Source organism: Thunnus thynnus, chromosome 11, assembly GCF_963924715.1.
Source record: "Thunnus thynnus chromosome 11, fThuThy2.1, whole genome shotgun sequence".
Taxonomy (NCBI): Eukaryota; Metazoa; Chordata; class Actinopteri; order Scombriformes; family Scombridae; genus Thunnus; species Thunnus thynnus.
The window spans coordinates 29,970,276-29,994,959 of NC_089527.1; the positions used below are offsets into that span (position 1 = coordinate 29,970,276).

General features: G+C 38.1%; 1 protein-coding gene across 4 annotated transcripts in view; it reads right to left on the reverse strand.

The window, feature by feature from the left end:
- The window catches only part of LOC137193150 (interleukin-1 receptor type 1-like), a 28,696-nt gene extending 4,012 nt beyond the window's left edge, over positions 1 to 24,684 (reverse strand). The window contains exons 1-9 of one of the 4 annotated variants that reach the window (XM_067604384.1): positions 24,359 to 24,684; positions 10,243 to 10,320; positions 7,077 to 7,329; positions 6,355 to 6,547; positions 4,616 to 4,787; positions 4,199 to 4,261; positions 3,364 to 3,499; positions 2,796 to 2,950; positions 534 to 677 (exon numbers count right to left, since the gene is read on the reverse strand). In XM_067604384.1, the coding sequence (XP_067460485.1) occupies positions 534 to 677; positions 2,796 to 2,950; positions 3,364 to 3,499; positions 4,199 to 4,261; positions 4,616 to 4,787; positions 6,355 to 6,547; positions 7,077 to 7,329; positions 10,243 to 10,318 (1,192 nt within the window). In that variant the 5' untranslated portion in view covers positions 10,319 to 10,320; positions 24,359 to 24,684. The other 3 variants (XM_067604383.1, XM_067604385.1, XM_067604386.1) reach the window with 3 other exon arrangements.

Consider the following 24,684-nt stretch of genomic DNA (forward strand, 5'->3'; position numbering starts at 1 on the left):
AGCCTGTGTTTCTACAGTAAGCTAGTCACTGCGGTCAGTCACCTCCTCTCATACAGCACAGTAGTTGAGTGGTGTAAAGCCACATTTATTTGTGAAACAGTCAGTAAGACTGTTCTAGTGAGTAAATGAACAGCAGCCCTAGCATTTTTAGTGCTGACAGCTGCTGGAAAACACATGCTGCAGTTTAACTGTTACTAAAGTATTTGTGTAGTTAGCCACAAAGCTAGCTAATGTCACGGCTGTTACAAGGTCCTTCTGTTGCATACTCAGAAGATGACATTTGATCAGAAGCAGTGGAGGTGGCCCTGTGGTTTCCTTTGTTCGCTCTCACTCTTGACACATGCACTCTTGTATGATAGTTGTGATGTATGTGGGGGTACTGTATGTGTGTGTGATGAGAAGTCAAACCATCACTGTGGGGTTTTCTATATTGGAGTGTTTGCATATTTTTTGCGTGGGCTGGCATTATTACATTGCATACTTTATGTAAAAAAGAGCACGTTACTAATTACAAAACTGCAGTGTAATGTTACCTGTATTGGTATAGAAGATGGGAAATGCTCGTCTGAACCACAGCACAATGTCAACCTTGAAAAGGTAGTAGACGATGACACTGATGATAAAGAGAACCGTCACACCACCAAACACCAATCCCATGGGAAGTATGAGGTCGGGCTCTGTAGAGATGGACATCACAAATACAGGACATATGATTTCTCCACCATGAATGTGTGTTGAGAGTAGAGACATTTACAAATGTCAATCCTTTCTTTACTGTTTCATTACTGTACTGTACTGTTCGGTATTGCCAGTATTGCAGGGCTGCTCTAACAGTCTACAAAGCGAGCATTTTGCTCCTTATATAGACACAGAGCTTGGCAAAACACACAGATTCACTGTACTCTGCCTCTAATTCATTCTTATTAGCAAAAAGTAGTGTACAAAACATTCAGGTAGCAGCTTCTCATTTTTAGCCAGCATTGACTGTCGCTTTCACCGGTTAACGTCACTGGTGGCAGATCATATCAGCTGTCACTAATTAATGTTAATTCTGTCAGTAACTTGATGAAAGGCCAAAATAACTCTCCCCTCCCCCCATCATTTTTTGATGTCAGATTAGGGGTGCTGTTTACAACAATTTGTGTAAATTTCTAAAACCTGACATTCACACCTACTTCACCACATGATTGGCCAGTTATGCAGAAGTGAGAAAAGAGCCAGGGTTAGGGTTAGGAACTTCTCTCTCAAGCCCTCTTTTAAAAATTGTCTACACAATTATTGGACTCAGTATCAGCTGTTTCTTTTGTAATGATTGCGCACGATCCAGCAGGCATCAAAAGACCTGCAGCTTTGAATGTGGCCACCTAGTCTTTTGTGTCCTAAGTCTTTTCGACGGAAGAAATTTTGTCACAGTAAGAAAAGCACAGGTGTAAATAATAAAATAAATGATGGCTGAATTCAATTTAGTAGCCATTCAGGTGCATTGTTAATGTTTCTCATAACCCCTTTGCTTTTCCTACTATTACAATTACAAGTCAGCTGTGAAAAAGGCCTTTTAAGTGGGGATGATAAGTGTTGACCTGCACCCTCTACTGGTTGTCTTTCAGAAATGAAGGTCCATCTTAGGCCTAGTCCACACACACATGGATATTTTTGAAAACGTAGCTTTTTCTATGTGTTTTGGCCTGTCGTCCGCATGCAAACTGCATTTTAGGTCACTGAAAACAGACCTGTTGGACAACTCCTTCCAGAGTGAGGACATTCAGGAACTCTGTTTCAGTGTTGACATTTAGACAGGGAAAACAGAAATTTTGACTTGGAATGTCAGAGTGTGCATCGTTATCTCCTCTATTTACATAAGGCGACATTTTGTGCAATGATGGACGTGGCCAAAACAGTGCTGGCTCTAACCTTGCTAACAGGACTTTTTATATGTTTACACATAAATGTACAGCTACTCTATTGAGGAACAGAGGCATCAGAAAGCACCATTGCAGGTTAGAGTTATATCACCACCTGTTGGTTTGGCATGCTCTTGACAGTGTTTCTGCATTTTAATTTGGACAGAGATTTTTTTTAAAAAAAGCAAGTGCCTGTGTGGACCAGATTTTTTTTTTGAGTATGAAGGAGGGAAAAACCCTGTTTTCAAAAATATCCATGTGGACTAGGCCTTATATTAATTGACCAGTATTCAAAAATTATTGCAAAAAAAGAAATCTAATTTTTTGGTGGGGGGATATATGCATACAAACACGATGTGAAGTATGATTGCCAGATACCAAATGTATTGGTAACAATTTTGATAATTGTTTAATTATTTATGTATTTTATTAAGCAAAAATGCAAAAAATCACTGGTTCCAGCCTCACTGGACAAATCAAACTGACATTTAATAAACCAAATGGTTAATCAATTGATCAAGAAAATAACTGACATATAGTTAAAATAATCAATTATTGGACGCAGCCCTAATCATTATTAAAAGTCGTCTTAAATCAAGTAACATCTCAGCCATGTCTAAATTTCCCAGTGGAACATCAATATCTTTATTTCTCAGGTGGCTGCTACAGTATGTGTCTGTAAGGAGATTCTCCCATAGAGAACCATTGTGAAATCCACAGCTGAGACACAATTCAAAATGTCAAAACCAAACAGGGCTGTGCAGAAAGCTAGAGCCCTAGAACAGAGAACGTTTACGGTAAACTGGCTACTAGAAATATCTGACAGCCTTCAGAAATAACAAGAACAAATTAATAAGAGGAATCAGGAGTTTGAGAGGTTTACTCTGTTTTTACCTGCTGGTAACAGAGTAAAATATCCCACAGGATTTCCCCGCCCGCTGTATGCGCGACAGGTATAGTTGATGTTGAAATCCTTCTCCGTCAGCTTAGAAAACATCAGCATCCGCTCCAACCACACACCTTTTATGGGACTGTCCTGACTCCACATACTGTTAAGGACAGAGAGATGAGAAAAAAGAAAGTTAATACAACAAAATGTAGGGCTTCACTGTCTGTGCCTGGATAGAGCAGCTGTCTCTATTCTTTATACTGAATATTCTACTTCTGTCTACTCTTTAGTCTTGGTTTAGTTGTACATGCTTACTTGACCCAGTTCTGATTGATTCCAGTCTGCAAGATATTTTGAATGGGATTAAAGCTGCATTAATCAATAATTTTAGATCTTTTGCTAGTATAATCTGAATATAATTTTGCTAAAAACAACTTTGTGACAATATGTTTGGGCCATATGTCAGCTGACTTTTCCTGCCCCCTCATGCAAACACCATATATCTCTCACTTATTGTACCTAAAAAGCAGTAGATAAAACAAAACAAATGAAAGGAAAAGTAAGTGTGCTGACCGTGTTTCTGATGTGTAGAAATGGTCAGAGGAGTTAGTGCTGAAAACGATTTTGTTTCTGACCAACCAAACGATATCAATCATGGGCCACCCGCCACCCGGCACAAACACCAAGCACCTCCGCTTGAAACTGGACCCTAAACACATGCACAAAAAAAAACATAATAAATAAATAAAACAATTTCTCTTAATCTATCAAATATATAGATATTTAAAAACATAAAAATGTAACATTTCCAAATATTTTCCAGACGTATATCTTAAACAGACTATGATGTATGTCAGCTAAGGGCCTCAGACCAGTCCAGACCAAAAATGGCACTGTGTGTGTGTGAAAGTATCTTACAGGTACAAGTCTGGTTGGAATAATACATCAATAATTGTAAAAGCTTATCATGAGTCAAAAGATTTCACAGTGGTTTATAATACAAGACAGGATTTTCCAACTCTGATGTAAAACTTTACAACTATAATCATTTTATCCTCTGATTTGATGATAGCGAGGTTAAGAGTAGAATACCACAGTTCACATTGCAAAGTATTGTACCACCTTGAATTTGCCACTTGTACTTAATTGGTACAGTGCATAGTGCATTGTTAGATGACATTGCATTGTGTTGCAGCAAACACTGAGCCAGGTTAAACTTTTTTTTGCAGATGATTTTTTCGCTGAAATCCTTTTCATTGGGACCCCTGTTGTGCCATCAAAGTGGTCCCAAAAGAACTGAAATGAATGAGGGGGCTGCATTTTTGACACAGTGCTGATGTCAATCTCCTCAATACACATGTTAAATTGCAAAACATTTCTAAAAAATATGTTACAGGTAGAGGCTCACCCATCTCTGCCTTGATGATTTCATTGGCTGGTTCCCGCACTTCTGGAACCAAACAATACTCCTCTGAAAAGAAAGACAACATGAAATACATGCGTGGCTCATACATACGGTAACAGAGGTTGAGGTTGTCTAATCATTCAAATGTGCTGTACATGGAACCATATCAAGGAGTTGCTAGGTTGGTGAAAACTCAGTAAGCCCCACTGCCATTTGGTGGCGCTAAATTCTAAAGTATTCTCTTGTCAGGCTGCTATGAACTTTGCACTACTCACTAGTGGTTGCTTGTAAATTTGGTGATTTTAAAAATTAAAACATATTAAATATAGTACATGCTGTTGTAATCATTTTATCATGTTCCGGACAAATAGCATGAAGTCCCCCTCTCTCAATCATTCAATTATTCATCTCAGTTCTAACCTTTGACCCAAGCGTCAATGGTCTCTGACACAGATCCTGTGACGCCCCCAAGCGTGAAGGTAAGAGTGCAGGTGTAGAAGCCGTTGTGGTGGGGCATCACCCCTTCAATCATCAGTGTGGTCTTGTCCAAGTAGATAATATTGTCCTCCCCATCTACTATGAGGTTACAATCCTGGAAGAGAAAGGGAAATATAAAAGTAAATCATGTTTTATATTATGACGATTTGTAAAAAACAATAACTAACAAAGTCTTTCTATGAGAGACAGTCTTGTTAGTAACCTGGTGAGCAGATTAAAACCTGCCAGATCCCTTTATGCAACAGAGTTTTTCTGTCTGAAAAGGAGCCAAATCCAACCGTAGACTGACTGTTTGATAAATTCAGGATGAGACTTGAGATGTTCCCTCCCATTGACAACTGTCAAGATTTGTTATTTTAATAATCCCCAAATTAATTTGGCTGAAAGAAGAACTAGGTTTTCATCATGAGTAGTGACGACCACCAAGCTGAACAGACAAAGAAAAGACCATCATCTCTGTAAGGCAAGCCTAAAGGAAGTCATGCAACATAAAAGAAGAGATTACAGTACTTACTACAGTACTACAGTACACATCCAATGAGTGCTTCAATCTTTTACTGGTAGAGTTGCTCCACAGACAAAACATCACTCCCTTGTTCACTTATTCACATCTCCCTATACTATTGACAATCAATAGTTTACTCAAAAGTGAGCAGCAAATCAAGATTTTGGACTTACTAACCATCATTTTCCATCATCAGATTCACTGATAACTGTAGAGTAGCACAACGTTAATATTCGCCTCTATAAAATGTGGCGTATTACATTGTGGAATTGTTAGCAGAAAGTAGTCCATGTCATGGATGCTGCTTTTTTCTTTGCTTTGTGGTATTTTTGAGGGAAATATATGGTGGATACATTTACACTCTTATACACTCAAATAAAATGTCAGGTGATTATAGTGCACTATATAGTAAATAAGGAGTGATTTCAGAAACAGCTTATATCTGACACTAGACGACACTTTCACCAGAATTTTTAGCATGTTCACATACATGTACCACATCTCAGTTTATATACAGCTGGTCTCAAGGCCAGATTTGACTACTGTACATCATGTTATGAAAATAATACACATCTGAACAGATGACATAGAAATAATGGCAGTAGATGCAAGTAAAATTCATAACAATGCCATGGCCACAGCAGGATTTTCTTGCAGAGAGCAAGTTCATTGTATTTACATAGCCCATAATGGCTTTACAATCTGTATAATGTACAACACCATCTACCCTTAACCCTTGATTCAGATCATGTTCAACTCTACAAACAAACAAAGAACAGGAAAACAGGACCCTGCTTAAACTTCCTTCAGTCTTCTGGAGGATGCACAATTGAAAGTTATAATAATTAAGGTAACTTGAAGCTGTAATTTAATTTAATGACTTTTTCCCACTATATGTGATAACTTTTGATTTGCACCAGTACTGTATCTGACACTTACTGCACATAATTAAGCATCTAGCCTAAGTGAAGACCCTTCATGATTGGATCTGCTGCATGGTGTACAGGACAATTACAATTTTGTGTCAATTCCAACCATATTTAAGCCAAACTGACAGCTGTTCCCAGATTATGTCTGTAAAGACATGACACTAATACTCAATATCTGGTGTAAATTATGTCACTAGTCAATGAGACTTTCTCATACAGTAACTCACTTTGTACCACTTGATAGAGGAAGTGATGTTGTAGCTGTCCAGTTTCTTTATATAGTCTTTCAGAGGGCAGGGCAGATTGTCATACACTCCCTCCATAAGCGTTTGACCAGCTTTTTTTGGCCTCACACACTCTCCAGCATCTGGCTGATTCACCTCCAGCCTGGTGGTCTGCCTGTAGCACCGAGTAGGAGTCCTGTCAAACAAAGAGGAGAAAAATTGCTTTTTTTCTTACTTTTTTTTTGTACAGTGAAGAGAATCTGTTCATATTCAAGCAATGGGCAGCTGAATCAGGAGCTTCTCAGGTTAAGGACAACAAACCCTTGTCAAACCTTTCACTCAATAATGGTATTTAGAACAGCAGAGAAATTTAAGGACTTCAGGAAAACTGCACATGGCACAAGCTCTAAAGATCTAATATCTGTGAGTCCATCGCTCTGTGGCTCACTGCTATTTAGCAAGTGTTTGTATTTTACCATCAGTTTCCTTTTATCACACCTGAATCTTGAATTAATTATAGCAGTGACAACATGGTCTGCTGCCTGCCACAGTGCCTTTTGTGATACTACCGCTATGAGTCACCAAACTAAGACATTTTCAGATCCTAAAACAGCTACAATGTCCGGCTCCAGATGTTATTTAGAATAGGTGACACATAAGGGCACAATTTATATTTAACGTTCCAACTTATAATGCTATTTCTATTTTATTTGATGCTACTGTACCTCACTATGGTGATGTATTCCCCGTCATCGTCCAGCGTCACGTTAAGCAACCACAGAGTCTCCCTTTGCACCAGGATTTGACCAGGCTGGTTGCTCAGCTCTCTGCCAGTCTTTGACTCATACCAGGTGATGTTATAAGGCACTGAGGTGAAGTTGAAGACATCTGGAGACACCAAGGTGCTATTCAGCATAGCTACGTCCCCGGGAACAGAGAAAACCCTCTCAAACTGGAGCTTGTAGTTGGTACAGTTCTCTGCAACAAAAACACACGAGTGGAGAATGGATTTGTCATTTATTCATCCATTCAGTGTTAATAGAACTCTGAGCAAACTTTTCAAAGTCAAATTTGGGAATTTACCAGGAATAAATAATTGTTTGAAAAGCAAGGCAAGACAATTTAATTTATATTGCACTTTTCAACTCAATGTGTTTTACCTAACCTGAAGTTACTTTAGAGGAAACTTAAAGTAAAAGAGTGGGATTAAAGAGGTTATGTTTAGGGTCTTTACTTAAGCTTACTAAACATAGCACAAAAAGTAAGGAAATTTGTGTTTGGTAGATTATTTCTTTGTTGTAACAATGCTTCTTCGCAAAAAATCTTATACAGGTGGAAACCCTTTATTTCCATTTTAAATGGTGCCACATTTGTAAGGAACATGCATTTGTGGGATGAGCAGCAGAGCTGAGTATGTGGGTTGCGCCCATGAAAAATATGCCAAATCTTCTCTGCCAATGCCAAACAGCTTACTTTGCTGTTGCTATTGACTCTTGTTTTGAGCTTCTGGTACCCCCATCTGTGAGCATGGGCCCTGCTACAGTGGTCAGTAGGTGTCTGATCCAAGAATCGGCATGCCATGCTTGACTCTGGATAGGGCTCGTGCGATAGGGCAACTTGCTGGTGTTCCACAAAACCAAGTTGTAGCATTATTTGGAGTGAGCCCTGGTACCATCTCCAAAGTGAAGGCCAAGTTCCATATAACAGGGGATGTCAGAGACAGGCCGTGAATTGGGCGTCCTAAGAAGACGACACCCCAAGAAGACCGTTTCCTCACCCTGTCAGCACTTAGGTACTGTAGGCTGTTTTCTACAGATTTGCAGTCAAGGTTTGCAGGACCATATGGCCGACGGCTCTCTGCCCAGACAATTCCGGAACAGACTGCACACAGCCAAACTCTGGTCTCATAGGGCTGCCAAGAGGCCTGCCATGAATGCCCTTCACCGTCAGGCCCATTTGCGCTGGTGTTGGGTACACATGCACTGGAACCTGAACATGTGGAGGAACGTTATGTTCAGCGATGAGTCCAGATTCTGCCATCATAGGGTCAAAGTGTGGAGAGGAGGCAGAGAACACTATGCTGATTGCTGCACTAATAGAGTAACATCTTTTGGTGGAGGCAGTGTGATGGTGTGGGGCAGCATCTCCCTCACTGGAAAAACGAAGCTTGTCATCATTGGAGGCAATCTCAATGCAGAGAGATATTGAGATGAGATTCTGCAACCAGTGGCAATCCCATATCTCCACAGTCTGGGACCCAACTCTGTCCTCAAAGATGACAACGCTCGCCCCCACAGAGTGAGGTTTATCAGAGACTACCTCCAGAATTTGGGAGTGGAGAGGATGGAATGGCCTGCCAGGAGTCCTGACCTCAACCCCATTGAACACTTGTGGGATCAGCTTGGGTGAGCTGTTCGTGTCAGAGTGACCAACACAACCACGTTGGCTGACTTGCAACAAATGCTGGTTGAAGAATGGGATGCCATGAGGGGGAGGTGCCAGGCTGTTGTGGCTGTGTCTGGTTCTTCCACACGCTACTGAGGCTCCTGTTTGTTAAATGAATAAATTGTTGAATTGCCAATATGTCCTGTTTCCTCAAACTTCAATCATCCAATCCACCAAACACCAAACAAGAGTCAATGGCAGAATAAGCTGTTTGGCATTGGCAGAGAAGATTTGGCATATTTTTCATGGGTGCAACCCACATACTCAGCTCTGCTGCTCATCCCACAAATGCATGTTCCTTACAAATGTGGCACCATTTAAAATGGAAATAAACAGGCTTTCCAACGGTATAAGATTTATTGCCAAGAAGCATTGTTACAACAAAGAAATAATCTACCAAACACAAATTTCCTTACTTTTTGTGCTATGTTTATTTACAGTATATTTGCTCTTATATTTATTTTTACTTTGATAAATAGAGAAATAGGTAAAACAGATCAGTCATCTAATCCTATATATTTGATTTTGCAGCAAACCCTTCCTCCTAGTTGGATGTTGTTTTCCTGCATTCAACCGGCAGCTCAGAATTGAGAGCTGGCCAGAGAACAAAATGCCTGACCTCCAGTATTTTTCCATGCTGCTCTATGTCACTGAGAAGGATTTTTCCAAGCTGAAGTGATTTTGATTTTGCCAGCTGAAGCCAATATTACCAGCCAGTTTTGCTTTTTTACTGTCATACACATATGAGAAAACATAAGCTCCAATGAGGATTCATACTGTATATAATATATATGGCATGTACTTTTTAGTAGTGATACCTTTGTTCAGTCTGCTAATGTGTGAACAGATTCAGGATTCCCTAAATGTGTCTCGCAGAAACAGGAAACTGTATTTTCTGCCTTTGTTTACCTTGTTGCTGAGCATGTATGCTGTCATATCTGCATCTAATGGTCAACGAGCTACTGAGAAGTTAAATGTCTTGCTCAGTGACACTTCATTGTTGAAGTAGAATTACTTAAACTCAACCACATTACAATCAAAATAACAACATTGGTGTTTGAGTAAACTAACTGGCAGCCTCACAGTTGCTGCTGTTTTTCTTTTGTCCAAGAACAGTCTGAAATCAGTGTGAGACATCTGAAGAGCTCACAGCAACCAGAAACACTGAAGTTACTCTAATTACACCAGTGTCCAGAAGAGGGCAACAGAATTCTACTGTACAGGCTGGAGGCAGCTGTTGAACTTAGACTTGACAACTTGGCAAAAACATATGAAATGTAATACTTTATATATATATAAATATATGATAAAATGTAAAAATGATATTGCAACACTGCAACACTATCTCATTTCCCTGTACATTGTGGCACAGATCTGTTTTAAACAGTCTCAGAGCTCTTATAGTATTCATGTAGCTCTTTGAGAAAACAGTGTGACTCAGCTCACCTTGTAGAAATCCTGAACAGATCCCGTAAAGCCCAAGGAAAAACAGGAGGCTTTCCAGTTTAGAACATAGGCCCATGGCTGAAAAACAGAGATATAAATAAAAGTTAGCAATGAATGTATACAAGAAGCCAGAGTGAAAATGCTACAGGAGAAAAAGATACAAGAGCCTGAAGTCCTGACAAACAGCTGACAACTTACTGGAAGTTCTGTCAGTGACACTGACAGATCACAAGAGGCTTTAAAACACAATAATCACCAAAATCTTTATATTTTAAGCCAAACTTTATCTGTCTTAATGTTTCTTAAGTTAAGTATGTCTGATTTTACCTCTCTCTGCTTTTCCCTCGCTCTCTCAGCCTCCCTCTACCTCTCTCCCACTGTTATGGATGACCAACATTCTGGTAATACATTTGTGAAAGAAGCTCTGACAAAATGCTGCGTAATATTTTGATACTGGAACAAGGCCCAGCATTCCTTAACGCTGCTCAGCGTCAAGTCAGTTTTCTTGTTCAGCCTTGCCAGTAAATCTGTGAATGAGCACTGCAAATCCTGAGGGAAAGTGGTTTCCTCATTGTCTCCAACTTATACAACTACTATAGATGCTGCAGTACTCCAGACCACAGTCTGTGTCACGCAAGCAGTTTGCAAAAATCCCAGTTTTTAAAAACCACAATCTGTACTTACAATAGATTACATATTTGATAGATTTTTGTGATGATACGAACTATAGTGAACAAATACTATCAACATATATTTTTGAAGTAAAGTTACTGTTGGGCTTCAGTCCAGTCACACTTTTTTTTTTAATTGGATGTGGCTCCAGTATGACGGGAAACACCAATCACATTAACACTGTGGTTTTACCAAACATTTAACCTTTTCTATTGTAGACATTATGTCAGTTTTTCCTAAATCCCTTTTTATTCAACAAAAGAAGAAAAACATTTTAAATGTTAAATGATGTCTAAACACAAGCAGCCATACAAGAACATTTCCTTAATTAAAGATTTAAATTGGAAACTGTCTGTTAAAGAATACAGTAAGTAAAGAAAAGTAGAAACCCCCTCCCTTCCCCCCCTTAACTGTTTAGATGCATTAAAGTAAGCTTAAACATTTTTATATTGTAATAAATATCTTTCTTTTGTTCTCTATGGCTTAATGATAACACTACAGCAAGATCCATTTCATGAAAGCTTTTCAATTACTGCTGTTGATGAATGAATGATGATATAATAATTAACAGGAAGCAACACATTTTGTTCATTTGTGCCACAGAAACTGAAGAAACTGTATAATTTCATGATGAGTTCAGTGGACATCACCATCTGGTCACTATTGGTTGTTTATAACCCACCAGTATCAGACAGTCAGAATACCAGCTTAATCTGACTGTATGTCCAGTCATCTGGGTGGGTTGTAATTAAAGAATGTGACTAAAGCTGGAAACAGTCACCGATGTATTTTGGTATGACTCAGTTAAACAGAACTCTTAAAGTTTTCCCTATTAGATCTGAATCCAGGAATCCCATTTACAAAGGAACTTACAGCCTCAAAACACATGAGTATAAAAATATTCATGTCTTAAAGACACATAGAACAAACATGTCCCTCACCCATTTGGCTGTCCAGTAATAGTAATAGATCTGAAATGAACATGTGGAAACCTACTTGAACCCAAAGTGCATAAATTTAAAAAAGACACATCCAAAAGGGACCCATGAACAGTTAGACCTGATTCAAATAGGCCCAGGGATAATTAGAAATGTGTGTGATAAGAAACAAAGGATGACAAAAAGTCTTTTACTGATTATCAGCTACCAGTCAGCCTTGATGTAACTCCACGATAAGATTTACATATTTTCAGTAAATAAGCTGGAGGAAACACTGAAAACCTGTAAGTTTATTCTCTTGAAGTTGGCCTGTTTTAAAAACACTGTTACTAAAATCAAAGTTGAAAAATGGGACATCAATAACGTACAGTATAATAAACCAAGAAGTAAGAAACCCTCAAGAGAATGAAGCTGTTGTTTATGTTTGGGCTGGTTGTCAGACCACAATCAAATGGGTGAGTCTTCAACAGATAGCAGCTATTCTAATCTACCACATCCTTCACCTCATGCATTCACAGATCAGCTCAATGACAACTAGCTCATGGTGACCTCTACTGTACATTTAGCAGCAGTGCTAGTGTTTCACTAGCAGTTGATAGTATATATAGTATAGTATAGTATGGTATAGTATGTAAAATGAATAAAAATGGTGCTTTGCCACTGCACTTTTACATGGTCTTATGGTGGATCCATTGTTACAAACACATTTTGTGTGGCCAAGTATGTTTTTTAAACCCACAACTTTATATTTTGAATGATTAGGGATGAGGTCCGATAGCATTTTATCAAATTCAAATCCAGGATTTAATCCACTCATGGAATCGAATCCCTTATTGAATCTTATGTTTATCTCACAACAATTTCAAGAACTTAGCTGTGTGGTCATTAAAGTGAATTGAATTCAACTGAATTTGCAAGTAAAAAGGCTCAGATAGTTTGTGTGTTGTCAGGACAATACTAAGACAAAAGGAAGCTTTTATGAAAAACCAGTAGCAACAAAATGAGTTGAACTGCTGTGGGAAGAGGAAAGTGAAATTATTTTAACCACAAATCTGCAGCATCTCACTACAAGAAGACCCACAGATGGAAACAAAACTGTGCACTGGTTGAGTAGGCTGCAGTAAATGTGATGTTCTGCATGTGCTGTGGTTTGACTCTCACTGTCAGCTTTTGTTGTTCACAACTTTCAGATCAGCAATTTCTTTGCAGTCAATCAAAGGACAAACGATCCCTAAAGCTTCCTGTCTTGTAAGACATGCAACAATTTTTTCCCACAACACAGCATCTAGTGTGCATGAATATGTTTTTTATCAAGAACAAATTATGTATTTTCATTGTATATGTTAAATTCTGAGCCCAAGTTCCCTGATACTTAAGAAATCTTTAGTACATAAGGAAAGTGGGAGAAACCTTGTGAGATGCACCCGACAGGAAGCTGAGGGTGCAATAGCCATAGATACAGTATTGAGCTGCATCTAACAAATGTTTCACTGTTGATCATTCTGTCGATTATTTTTTGATCAATCAGTTAGTCGCTTAGTCTATAAACTGTTATGTCGGTGATGTCTGCAAATTACTTGTTCTCGTTGACCAACATGCCAAAACCCAGAGATTTCAAGTCAGATTGAATAAAACAGAAAACCATCAACCTCAGTCATTACAGTGGGTGGGACCAGCAAATATCCAGCAATTTTATTGATAAACAACACAATTAATTGATTGATCAAAATATTTGCAGATTATTTTTCTGTTAATTGACTAATCAATTCAGCATTAATGCAATATAACAAGAACAAAAAGAAAGCATTTGAAACAGTTGTGGATATTTTTTTTATCTGTAGGGGTGTATGACAAAGCGGCATTAAAGTGAATCTGAACTTATTAAAAAATGTGTTCAAAAAGTTGTGTGTTGGAGCTTTAAAAGCTGTTAGATAAGTGCTCTTTTGATCAAAAAATGTTTTTTCAAGATACATTAAGATCGATAAACGAACACCAATCTTTTAGTACAGTGTCTGGATGTTGTTAAGAAGGATCCAGAGTTTGAGGAGCAGTTTAACAGCATAGTTCAACTCTGGGACAAGTCCAAGCAGAGAGGAGCGTGGGAAGAGATGTGGGAGTAAGACTTTGGAGACTGAACTGATTGCGTCACATGTAGGAGAAAAACGTCTTGCAAGTGCTTTCCCTCACTACTAGAAGTCTGGAGGTGTTAGTGCTCTGCTGTGTAACAGGATGAGCAGTGACTAAGACAGTGTTGTATTTTTTTAATCTTTTGTTTACCAAGGGTTGAATGACAGGCCACCATACTTTCAATGTATTCACTATCTGTTAGCTGTCTGTCACATCTAATGTGTCATATTACAACACCTTCTTATCTTTACTTCATCCCGATGTATAACTGGTTCTCTGTGCTTAACTGCAGACAGCAGCTGATGGAAATCTGCCTTCCTGACAGGAAACTGTTAAATGAAAAAGGCTGCTACTGCCAAGATTTTGTGTTGTTATCATGCCTTTTTATATCCACATCTGCTTTCTTAACCTTGAGGCTACCAGCACTGACATTGACACTTGAATATGAGGATCCACAGCAGATATATTTGTGTAGCACTGTAGCATCCTTAAATGACCATATTTATTTTTGAGACATTGGTTTTTGAGCTCAGACAATTAGTCAGTTGATCGATTAGTTTTTCAAGCAAAGATGCCAAACATTCTCTGCTTCCAGATTCTCTACTGTAAGAATTTGCTGCTCTTTTGGTCTCTTTTGGTCTCTTTTGGTCTAAATTGAATATCTTTTTTTGGAGAGTTTTGGAGATTTAAAGGTGTCAAATTGGGTTTTAGGAAATTTTGACTGTGTGATCTTTCAATATTTTCTGACATTTTATAGACCGAATGATAAATTGATTAATTGCAAAAATGAGGTTATGACAGAGAAGACTAAACGGTAAATGGACTGTACTTGTAAAGCACCTTTCTAGTCTTCCGACCACTCAAAGCACTTTTTACACTACGAATCACATTCACCCATTCACATACATTCATGCGCTGAATGGGTACAGGGGCTACCATACACGGTCCCAACCTGCCCATCAGAGGAAGCTAACCATTCACACACATTCATACACTGATGGCACAGCCAGTACATCAGGAGCAATTTGGGGTTAAGTGTCTTGCCCAAGGACACAGGGGCATGTGGACTGGAGGAGCCAGAAATCGAACCGCCGATCTTCCGGTTAGTGGATGACCCGTTCTACCTCCTGAGCCACAGCCGCCCCTAGGACTAGCAGCCTCTATCAACTTCTAAGCTGCACCAAAACTACACAGAAACTGAAGGCCAAGCCAATCATGTGCCACCTCTATGAATGAGACAGTCTAGCCTCAGAGGAACCAAAACTATTAATGCAAAGTGGTGCAAATTTTATTACAAGGAAGTAGCTCTCAAATGGATAGAAATAGTAAAGAGTAAGGGTTAGGGGTGGGGTCTAATAGCAGTATCAAATTCACAGATCTGAATCCCTTATCAAATCTATTTAGGTGTCAACATTTTAAGTACCTAATGTTATACAAAAAACCCTAAAACTCTGTTATTTAATCCAAGTTGTATTGTGTACTGCTTATAATGACAAACTACCAGTAAGTCACCTCTGACTGAATGTTAAAGCTAATGATGACTAACAAACCGTATATTATATGTTGATAACTTTGCAATTCAGCTACTGCACAGATTGACAGGACATATTTCCTGCCCAGAATACTGGAGGTCCCGATTCAGATGTATTGAGTTTCTAAGATTCAAAAATGTACATGTATATGATATGATAAAGTTTACAATGAGATTCCAACTACTGAAACTCACATGACAGTTATTTCACTCATCATTCTGCTGTATGGCAAAAAGACAGTCCACTTGCTATCACAGAGAGGTGTATGGGAAAGTACAGTACAGACACCAGCGTACATGAACCAAACAACAGCAAGCTTGTTTTCTCATTTGGCTAGGTCATAACAGAACCCAACCCTACAAGTGGTAAACAAGGACAAATTCCATGATACCTGTGTTTACAGTGGTAATGTTTAATTTTAGAATATGTCTGTAACACCCTGTGATTACCAAAATATCCAGTGGACTAGAAGCAGGTTGTATTTTTCTGAGTGTCTCTGTTGAGTACAACTGAGAAATCCCTCAAATGTGTAACACAGACCAGGTTTTACTCAGCAAAGGTACATACAGTACATAAAAGTCATTGCCAATGTGTTTGTCCTGTGCAGGGAGGGGCAGGGGGAGCATGGACAGGAGGGAGCAAGGCTGCTGAGATTTTTTTAAAGCAATAACTGCTCTACAGATTTTAGATAGATTAGATAATCTTCAGTATGATCTTTTCTGTGAGAATTCATTTGACAAAGTGACATGTCGTAAACTGAGATCCAAGGCAGTGTTGTAGAAAACGCTCACATGGCAGAAATGAGACTGTTAGGAAATGGCCCCTACTAACTGAACAAATTTGTGCAATGTTCAATGTCACTAAAACAAACTGACTGAAAGGAACATGTCCATTTACTTCTGTTTGCATTCGCTTAGTGTGCTGGCTTACAAATCTGCTCAGTCACTTGAACTTTGTCCATCTGTTTGTGGGACAGCGGTTGCAAAACAGAGTAATATAGAGTGAGCAAAGGTCCAAGGTTGTGACAACATGAAAATGTACAGAGCAGATAATGATCTAATAAACAACATGGAGTCTGTGTTTTTATTGTGAGTTATGTTTGTTAATTAGTTATGTTGGCAATCTCGAAAATTAATTATATGAATAAAGTATATTTTACTGTCTCTTTTACTGTCATTGTGTGTACTGTCATACATGTTTTGAACAGTCGTTGCACACAGCCCACCGAGATACAATTCTGGTATGAATCATCATAAACACTCAGATTTCCATCATGATTCACTTACATGACAAACGTGAGATGGCTACAGCAAAATGTACTTTCACCTGCTGTTCTTCTCAACTGTTCACACTGAGTCACTAAACAGTGGACCGATTCTAAACTGCTGGAAGGAAAACATTACAGTGAACACATGGCCCAGACTTCATCTGGTCCTCTGTGTCTCATTTTCTCCCCAGCACAACAAAACATTTAGGAAATTTTATCTACGCAATTTGTAAAAACCTAAAATCTATGTGAATAATTGAGTTAGGGCTGCAACAAGTGATTTTTTTTCTCGTAAATTAATTGAATATTTTTTATTTGATCATTTGTTTTGTCTCAATATGATCAATATGTCAAAATTGTTTCAAGTACAAGTTCTAAGAGCCCAAGATGACATCCTCAGATTATGCAAAAAGAGCCCAAAGCTAATTACAAAAAACAGTCCAAAACCCAAAGATATTTTCTTTTCTATCATGCATCACAAAGAAAATCAGCAAATCCTCACATTTCAGAAGCTGAAATTAGAGCATGTTTATCATTTTTGGTTGAAAAGTGACACTGAATCAATTATCAAAAAGGTTTCAGATTAATTTTCTTTGGACCAACTAATGAATTTATTAATTCAGCTCTAAATTGTATGAAAAAGTGAAAAGCAGCAAATCTTCACATTGGAGGGGCTGGAATAAGCAAATACAAAAGTACATATTATGTACTACTTGATAAATTATTAATGACCAATGACTGATTATCAGAATTGTCTATTCATTTCCTCCAGTCAGGTGAATTAGATTTACAGATCTGTTCGTCCTTTAAACATTTCTAGGCATTATTTTAACCTACTTAAATGTGTACAGTGCTTCTCATTCAGTCTCCTCCTTTGGATCCATTAGACTCTATCTCTCCTGAATTTGATTTGAACTCAACTAACTTGAGGCTCTTTCTCTCAAAAGCACTGTAACACTGACATGATCACATCAGTGTTACATTCTCATGATCATAGAAGGACAGAGAAGTGCTGAGCAAAGCAAAAAAATCATTTTTTTGGCAGGAGAAGAGGATGTGATCCTAAATGACCATGGAGAATTGAAACTCAGATCCTCAATACAACCTGCAACACGAGCAAAAACTTGTTCACATGACAGACAAGCCTTTGTATGAGAGCTCACCGGTCACACTATAGTAACGCTTCATTATGTATTACATAGCACATAGCTCATCACGTGCAAACAAGGACTTACTACTATGTACTACTAATACTAACTACTTAAGTATATATTGATCTATGTGTGCATATTTTGCATCATAGAGTTGTTATGTTAATACCCCTTGACTCTGTTAAACATTAGATTAGGATTATTTTCTTTGCTGAGAGGAAACATGCTGGCCCTAAGAGAAACACACTACATCTGATTCTGATGTCCCGCCTCTAAACCAGTTTATTTTTAACCATGTCTGAGAAAATATCTTTGAAATTAAAGACACAGTATTAGCAGGCACCAGAAATCTGCAATACAGTAGTAAACACCACTCTGCAGGACTGGTTTAGGGACAAAACAACATGAGAATATTCTAATATAAAAGACGAATTTCAGCCCTCAAGGGAGGAAAGGAGGAAACCCCAGACAGTATGATGGAAATATCCTTCCATGGGTAATGCAAAGTGTAATTGTTAATAAAGATAGATGGAGATGCTGAAGACATTTAGCCTGTGGGAGGTTAATTAAACTACATGATTCATTTTGCACTATAAAGGGGAAACAATGGGAGTTAGAATATGACTTACATGACTGAATTTGAAGTTTCACAGAGTGTGAAGTGATCCCTTGTTCCTCAACAGGGACATTTTTGTCTTCTTACTTTACGATTTTTCAATCATTCTGGCTGTGCTAATGTATATGGCATAAATTTTGACAAGGGTGTGCTTTTTCTTTTTGAATTTTGGAAGTTCAGCCTCGTCTCCTATAATAAGTCTATGATGAGCTGTGTAGCCAAAAAAGACACTCAGATCTTTATGGACAAAAATGTCCCATTTAAACCCATTAAAAACGTCATTTTTGATCCCACAACCAGTGCAGCATAAAATCATGCATTCTATTATATCAGGCTTTCAATCTAGAGCAGTGGCTTCAAAATTGTATTTTTTTACTATTTTCCACCAGATTGAACCATTTACTCATATTTGCCCGATGAGGTAAATACATGCAATTTTCCTGTTTCCACTAGGGCAAATTGGGTGTCCCGGGATGAATGCGTTTTTAATAATATTTCACCACTTTTTTATAACAATGACTGAAATTTACATTAACTAAGCTTTATGGTAAGTTTTTGAACATATCAAAACAGAATAAATAAACAATAAATATGAAAATCACTATATTAAAAACAGGTTAAAATGCAACCTGAAAAAACCTGAAATGAAAACTCATGGATGCAGGTTGTCATAGTAACACAACACGTTTTCCAACTCGGGAGTTTTGCAGGACCTAAGCGGTCAAAAAAAGTGAGCGTCAGAGCAGCGATGAAAAGATTTGACACAAAAAAACAGCTCCAACAAATGCTGCAACATCTCAGTTCTCAACAAACACTGTTCAGACTACTGGCAACAAAGTAACAGGCTACAAGTCATTTTCAATGGAAGCCGGTATCATGAAGCTACAAACTGACGCCCAACACTAGCTGGCCATGAACGGCCGTTTTGTAGCTTTGTCGCTTATAGTGTCAACAGCCTGAGGGACGACTGAATCTGAGCCGACCGACAAAACTACTCTGCTAATGGCTTAACGGACAGGTTTTGGCTGCTTGTGGATGATCTATCCATCACTGTTTGTGAACATTCACTGTGGTCTTATACATTCCCAAATTCATATTTGTGTTATTTGCTTTCTCATTGCTGGTAAACATGAAAACAAGACAGGACACGTCCTGTCAGAGTCAGACCAACCAGTTCTTGTTCTCTTTCTCCACTTCAACAGCAGTTCACATGTCGCATTAAAATGCCCCAAACCTTTTTTGAGGTTTTATTTGTTTGTTTTTCCTTGTACACTGCATCTTAAGTATCAGTGTTGTTGCTAATCATCGACATATCCTAGACTTGCATTTAGTATACAGTATATACAGAAAATAATAAATTTTTTTTGTTTTTTTTTTCATAATAAAATAATAGTGACATTATGTAAACCACCTGGCATTTAAAGGATTACTGAATATTTGGTACTTATGATTAGGACTGATGTTGGTTAAAAGATTTAACTCAGTGAAAATGAAAAATAACAGCATGCAGCAGCAGCATGCATGAACAACATATTGTATAATGTGAGGCATTTCCAACTCAAAAGTCTGTGAAACAGTAGTGAAAGTTGTGAAAGTGAAAAAAACAAACATTTTCCTGTTGGATAAATTATATGCATTCAACAAACTACAACATAGCAAGTGAAGTAGGAGAAGTAAACAGGAGATGCACAGTTAACAGTAAATAAAATCAAGTAATTCTAATGCTCGTGCCTAGCTAACCCAACCTCAGTTAAGAATTTAGTCAACAAAAAACCTCATAAGGATCAAAGCCTAACATGTACAGTGTGGCTAACCTCTTAGTTTCAAATTCTGTGCTATCTTGGTGAAAAATGTGGTCACCTATTTACTGGTGCATAACGTGCCTCATTATTTTAGGTACATTTCCATTGGTTTACTAGGAGAGAAGGAGCATCAATCTGTCTTTCTACACAGTACAAATCTTAAAAGATATCATCTTTATTGGATATAGTAGATCCTCTAATATTACAACACACTTCTCTAATACAGTAAACGCAAACCAGAACGGTGTGGTCCTCAAAGCCTGAGTATCCCTCAGTTTCTAACAAGGAAGGTAGCTGATCTGAAAAGATACTTGTGTTTGCCGTCAGTCACTAACTGCTAAGGGTAGGGACTGTCCTCAGATAAGCAAAATTGAGCAGAATATCGTGACTCACCTCAGAGTGACACAGAGGCACTGAACAGACGGAGGAAGGATGAGAGAGTTTACACCACACAGCAGAGCTAACAGAGGAAACCTCACCCCTGACCCATGCATGCAGAATGAAGTCTCTACAATGCAGCACAGCCAGTTACTCAACAGCTCTGTCCCACCTCCATGGGACGTAATCACAAAGACAGACAAAGAGAAGGAAGAGTGTGTTTGGATTGCATCTCTCAACTCTCTGTTCACCTTCCTGTGCATGTCAACCTACTGTTAAACCGTCAGAAAACATTTGTGTACTTTCACTAGGATAATTTAACACAAAGTTTAGACCAAACACTTGACAAAAAATGACCAGAGGTGTTGCTATAATTTCAGTTTCATACAAAACATTACCACATGTTTCTATAGATATAGAAACGTGTAATGATGTCATGAAAAATAAGCCTTTTCATAGAATATGACTGAAAATTTACAGTCCTATGCTGTTCGTAACTGCTGTGAGTATATTGTTCTGTCAGTTACTGCATGTGAAAATGGGGCTTTCAGTTTTGAATGGTAAAGAATTAAAATTCCTTATTTTAAAAATTCTCATAATTTTAAGAAATAAAGAAACTAAACGAGTATAAAGGTGCATTATATATGCATGTATATGTTGTATACATCTACCAGTGACAGGCTTTGGTTCCCATCACTTAAATGTTTACCAAATGGCAATTCTTCCAAAAACCAATGCAAAAGCAAAGTACGGTCTTGCATAGGTATAAAGCCACACCTGGGTTTCCCCACTTGATAGAGGAATCACCAAGAGACACAGGCATTCATTCAACTATGAGTCAGTTCCCATCGACCATAATCCCTTATTAAATGTCACTTTCTCATAACGGGATGCACTGCAGAAAACGTGAACTACATTCACAGCCACAAAATGGCAGTTAGAACACACATCTTGACTTGCTGGAATGAGCTCTGTTCTCTTTTCTGTTTTGCACGACAAAAAGGTATCAACCACAAGATGTTTTTCTTCTTCTTTCCCCCCCCAAAACTTCTTTGTGGTCTACATATGACTTTGGGGCAGCAATGATAACAAAGGATATTTTCATTGTTTCATCATTAAGATACAGTGTACACCTTGTAATGTTTTGCTAAATTATGTCTTTTAACTGTGTGGATAGTTGATGATTTACAGTAAGTGTTTTTTCATACTGACTAACATTAAAAGTTGAGAAGTTTTGAATTTAATCATTTTTATGTAAGAAATAGGGCATCGACTAATGATTACCTTGCCAACTGATGGATTTGATTAGGGTTTACTGGCACAACTTCATCTACTTCCAAGGTGCATTGAAAGGGGAAAACTGTCTCACAATAAAGTTGTTCGTCATTGATGAATTTGCCAATTATTTTTAAGTATTCAATCAATGGTTTGGTTTATAAAATGTCAGAAAATTGTATTATTCTATTTCCCAAAGCCCAAGCTGATATATTGGCTTAACTTACTCCAAAACCCAAATATGTTCAGTTCACTATCATAGAAAACCAAATGAAAACAGTAAATTCTCCAGAAGAATATTTAGCATTTCTGCTTAAAAAATTCAAGTCGATTTGATCCAAATGTGTTTTTCACAGTGAAAATGCTTGTTTTCGTGGTCCACAGCCATACCTATTCAATCCTTGTTTGAAATTCTGTGCCTTTGAGGAACTGTTATACAAAATGTCACTGAACATCAACATCAGATACTTCAAATACTTTTTTTCATAAGAGTGAAGCGACAAATGATTTTCCAATGCCTTTGGCCTCCACACACAGCACCATCTTTTCCTTTACATAGCATTCATCAGTACAACAGACTAACACTCACCTCTCTGGTATTCTGAGTTTCTATATGTAACAGAAATTATGCTTCGTTTACTAATTAATTCAAGTTAAAAAGTTGTAGGCCAAGTAATAAGTAGATAAGTATTTTTTTAAAAATCATACTAATTGTGCCTAACTGATTTACATTTTATATTAAAGGTACTATATGTAAGAATCAGAAATTCCTTCGCATTAATGACACATCCTGTTGCTCAAGCACGTGCTCACACTCCTTCAGCGCAAGCAGCTAAAACCACATGCTTTGCAGTAATGTTATAGCCAGCTCAGCTGCCAGTCATTTATTGATGTTAGCAGACTCTATTTCTAAGCTAACGTTAGCTAGTGTTGCTCCCTGTTGATGCTGTAGTGAGAGGCAAGGCAGCGTGCATAAACATCACATCCCTTGGGTTTTCCCAGCAAAACCATCCTGAGTCTACATAGAAATCAGTCTACAGGCTGTTATAGGCAACTGAGAAAATCAGGGAAGGTCTCATTTCATTACTTATTCACATTCTCTTGATAATTTTAGTTAATTTTTTAATGTTTTAAACTAAATTCTTACATAATTCTTACATATAGCACCTTTAACAAGCAAATATATTACCTTCAAGATATTGAAATTTCCATCACAGATCAAGATCCATACTGAACCATCATGTGTGAGAAACTGTGTTCAAACTGAACTCAATCTGTGGAGGACTAGTATGAAAAAGATTTCACTTGCAAAGACCATGTCACAGCAATTAGCAATTAAAGGATTATAAAAAATGCAGAGATATATTTTGGATGTTAAAGATGGACATAGGAGGGGAAATGAATGTCGTACAGTTAGGCTGGTCTGGGAGAGATAAATAGGAGCCAAAACTAAGAGAGGATAGGTTAATCATGTATAAGTAGGCTTGACCGTTGGTTGGGGGTGCTGTTGAGGCACAGCCTCAACAAAACCTGTGGAGGTTTTGGCCATTAGTGGTGCTATGGAGCAATGATCGTGTGTTGGTTTTGTTTGTATCTTGTGCTTTACACAAAGATTTCACTCTTTTCCACTGATTGACAACTGATGTAGGTAACTCACTAAGAAACACAGCAATGCACCAAGAAAAGACAGGAAAGAAGAAGACATTGCAAGCAAACCTGGATGTAAACGATGCAGGTTTCAAAATATTCAAAAAATGGGCTTGAGAAATGTTGAACGAGGAAGGAAACTAATTCAACACTTTTGTTACAACTCAAGGATGTAAACGTAACTGTGTTTTTCACATACAGAACTCCCTACATTTTTAAAGAAATCCAACTGTGATTTCCTTAAAATTTGCAGAAATTTCTGTATGCTGACTTTGGGGGTCCTATAAGCAAGCTTTCTCAGCTCCACTTAAGAATATATTGACAAAGTTAAGTGAAGAAAATGTTGTGGCTCAGAAATTGTTTGAAACTGTTAAGGTACTATAAAATGGTATTCCACCTATGTAGTTGAACAACCCCCTTCATCTGCCTGTCAGGAATCCTGACAAATGTGTCAGGTGGAGTTTGAGGTGAATAAAAAGAAAAAAAGGTGTGCCAAAATAGCTTTGGAGTTTGGTGACCAGTGTTGGTCCCAACAAAATTCAGCTTGGTTGACATAGCACTTAAGTATTGATCTTGTGAAGAGTACATGTGTGGAGCAGGCGTGCCTGCAGGGGTGTCACAGCCAGTAACAGTGATGTCAGGGTATTTGATCATACAGAGTAGTATTATAACTCAGCTCTGTGTTAATATTGTTCAAAACAGAGAACTCACCCGTCTAATGTTATTCTACTCCTTCCGTATAGGCAACAGCCCCCTCAGGTCACATGAAAATCTCGTAAAAACATCTTCTTGCTTTAAAAAAACGTAAATCTGAGCTCAGAAGTTTCCTCCCCAGCTCTGGCTTCCTCTTCTGTGGAGACTTGAGCACATGTTGCAATTTCCTTTTCATGGATCTTTTGAAAGCCAGCATGTGTCCTAATCTGTTGAGCAATAACTGGGAGGAGAGCAAAATGAATCCTGCTGTTCAGATGATTCACACCATATACATTTTTTCTACACAGCTTTTGTAGCATTTTTAAAGGGCACAGGGAGAAACA